Source organism: Trypanosoma rangeli, assembly GCF_003719475.1.
Source record: "Trypanosoma rangeli strain AM80 chromosome Unknown Tra_15.4_contig_00643, whole genome shotgun sequence".
NCBI classification, from domain to species: Eukaryota; Euglenozoa; class Kinetoplastea; order Trypanosomatida; family Trypanosomatidae; genus Trypanosoma; species Trypanosoma rangeli.
The window spans coordinates 3,707-6,143 of NW_021706389.1; the positions used below are offsets into that span (position 1 = coordinate 3,707).

The 2,437-nt window shown below is 56.8% G+C and overlaps 2 protein-coding genes across 2 annotated transcripts, besides 2 other annotated features; one reads left to right on the forward strand and one right to left on the reverse strand.

Annotated features, from left to right (window-relative positions):
• Window positions 1-262: 262 nt before the first annotated feature.
• On the forward strand, window positions 263-739 carry TraAM80_09659 (uncharacterized protein; the record flags this gene model as incomplete). Its single annotated transcript, XM_029386327.1, has 1 exon — window positions 263-739. The coding sequence occupies one exon, from the start codon at window positions 263-265 to the stop codon at window positions 737-739; it is 477 nt and encodes a 158-aa protein (XP_029233819.1).
• Window positions 740-975: 236 nt separating this feature from the next.
• Window positions 976-997: a microsatellite.
• Window positions 998-1,016: a sequence feature (A-rich).
• Window positions 1,017-1,036: 20 nt separating this feature from the next.
• TraAM80_09660 (uncharacterized protein) lies at window positions 1,037-2,437 on the reverse strand (the record flags this gene model as incomplete). Its single annotated transcript, XM_029386328.1, has 1 exon — window positions 1,037-2,437. A coding segment is annotated over one exon (1,401 nt), but the record flags the coding sequence as incomplete, so codon positions are not given.

Below are 2,437 nucleotides of genomic sequence, written 5' to 3' on the forward strand. Positions count from 1 at the left end.
ACAAGAAAAGGAAAAAAAGTGCGGCCACTACCAAGTGCCAGCCTCATTCAGGGAGGCGGGTAACCCATCGCAAGGCGGCAGGCATACGCATTGCAATGCAACCGGACGCCGTCGCGCTGCAGCGCCCAACAGGGCGTCACTGTCTGCTCCGACTGCCCAGAATAATTCCTACTAGGCCATCGTTCAACAGGTTGACACGCATGCATGACTGAAACCGTCCCGTTGCGACTCGTTCCTCCGCGCAGTCCCTCGCGAGGACGTCATGCAAGCAGTGGAACATCTCCGGCGCACGCTCGGAGCCCATCGCCAGGTGAAAGTCCGGCTTCTTGCCCTTCAGGACGTGCATGAGGTGAATTGGGAGATGAGCAGGATGCCGCCGCCGACATGCCTGACGCAGCAGCCCCGCGGCTTCGACCAGTTCGCGCTGGGCCAAATTCTCAGCGCCAGAAGCGTCCACGCGATGCAACCGACGGCGGCGACGGAAACGGACCCGCTGAGTACCCGCCTTCACCACCGCCTTTTACCCACCCGGCGCCTCGCTTATTTTGGTCTCTTGCAGCCGCCCCGAAAGGCCACCGGCAGCCAAAAAAATAAAAGAGAGCAGCATGCGTCCTCAACTGCACAACGCTGCAGCCGCCACACGCACAACTGCCGTAACTCAAAGCACCGCGGCACGCCCAACACCCCCCCCCCCTCCCCTCTCCCTCCCTCGCCCTCCTTTAGCTCCAGGGGCAGTTAAGTACATTCCTTAAAAATAAGTTCATCAAAAACACGAACGTTTTCCTTATATTTTGCCAAATAAACAAATACAACAAAGCACTCAACAAGTCCTATCGCCCCGCCGTGCCGCAACCGTGCAGTGGCCACATTGCCAAGCATACAAAAAAAAAAAGAAACACTGACAAAAAGCCCGCAAGCCGCTAATACATTAATTCAATTACAGCCAGCGCACATAAACATCAGATCCCACCTGCTAAATACAAAAAAAAAAAAAAAAGTCGAAACGAAAACGAAAAGCCGTTCCATGCAATCCAAATCAGTTCATTTCCTCCATCTCACGACGAACTTCACGAACAAATCGACTGTAGCGGATGTGCACAACGAGCGAGAGGAGAGCTCCCACAGCCGCCACGCATGTGGCGACGATGATCGGAAGGCGCACGCACTCCGGCACGCTGCATTCCTCCTTGGGGCCAAACCCCAAGCTGGCGTGCTTTGCATCCACCACGTAGCCGAAGAGAAAACGGTTAAACCCTACGACGGAAAACACTGCTGTCAGGAAGCCAACATTGTAGTACACAGCATGGTCGTTTGCAAACAGCGACGGAAACATCACAGCACCAACAGCGGCAAAGACACCTTCCTCAAAGTACACGATGATGTAAGGGAACAAGATGGCCTCCCCTGGCAGCGTTAGAAGCAAGACGCCGGCGATGGCAGCAAGGAGCGGCGAAAGAGGCAAAGCGAGCGTCACCATGTACCGGCGGTTGTTGGGGGGCTGGTGCTGAACAAAGGCTTCGAACATCCCCATCGACATCCGCCCAACGCTACTGGACACTCCGAGGAACGCGGTGTACAGCGCGGAGGTCTGCTGGCTCCGCTTACGCCCAGTCAACGCCACGGAAATGGTACTTGCGTTGTAAACGACAATGACACCCATGGCGCTCTGACACATGAACGCAACGAATATCAACCAGATGTCTAGTCGCTTTAAGTTATCCCACACGGTGCCGTCATAGCGGAAATCCCGCGGAACCTCCACAGCGCCGTCAGACACACTTGTGACCCCATCTGGCAAGGCGGCCCGCTCCTTCTCCGGCATGTTTGGCACGATGGCGTTTGTAGTAGCGGGGTCAACCCCCTTGCCACAGCCATCCTCCTCCTCCGCCTCATTAGCCCGCACGGGCTCTTCATCAGCACTGCCTTCCATGCCGCCCAGCCACGGAAGAGGCAGCAGCATCAGGAAGAAACACAGCACAAGCGCAATCGTAATGACACCAAGGGCGACCGAACCCCCCCTCGACACCTTCGTGTAGCTCACCACGGGCGACTGGACGGTGAAGAAGATCAGCAGCAAAATCGCAACAAAGTAACCGACGCCAAGGCGGCGCACAGGAACAAACTTGCGGCGATACGCAGGCTCCAGGGCCGCCATGGCAGCAAGCTGCTCCGCACTCTTCCTGCGGCGCCGCCATCCGTTGATGAAGTACGGTGGCAGGACCACCACAAAGGCTGCCACGCCGCACACAACAACGGAGTACGCCATGATGGCGTAAATGAAACCGGAGATGTTGTCGCCGAAGAGGTTCACGCTAATGGAGGCCAGCACGGAGGAGCCAAGCCCGGTCAGTACCTTCGCAAGAGCAACGACGGGCCCAAGGTTGCGCGGAAAGGTCTCTGCCAGAGTCACAATGTATACCACGTCAATGAGACCAGC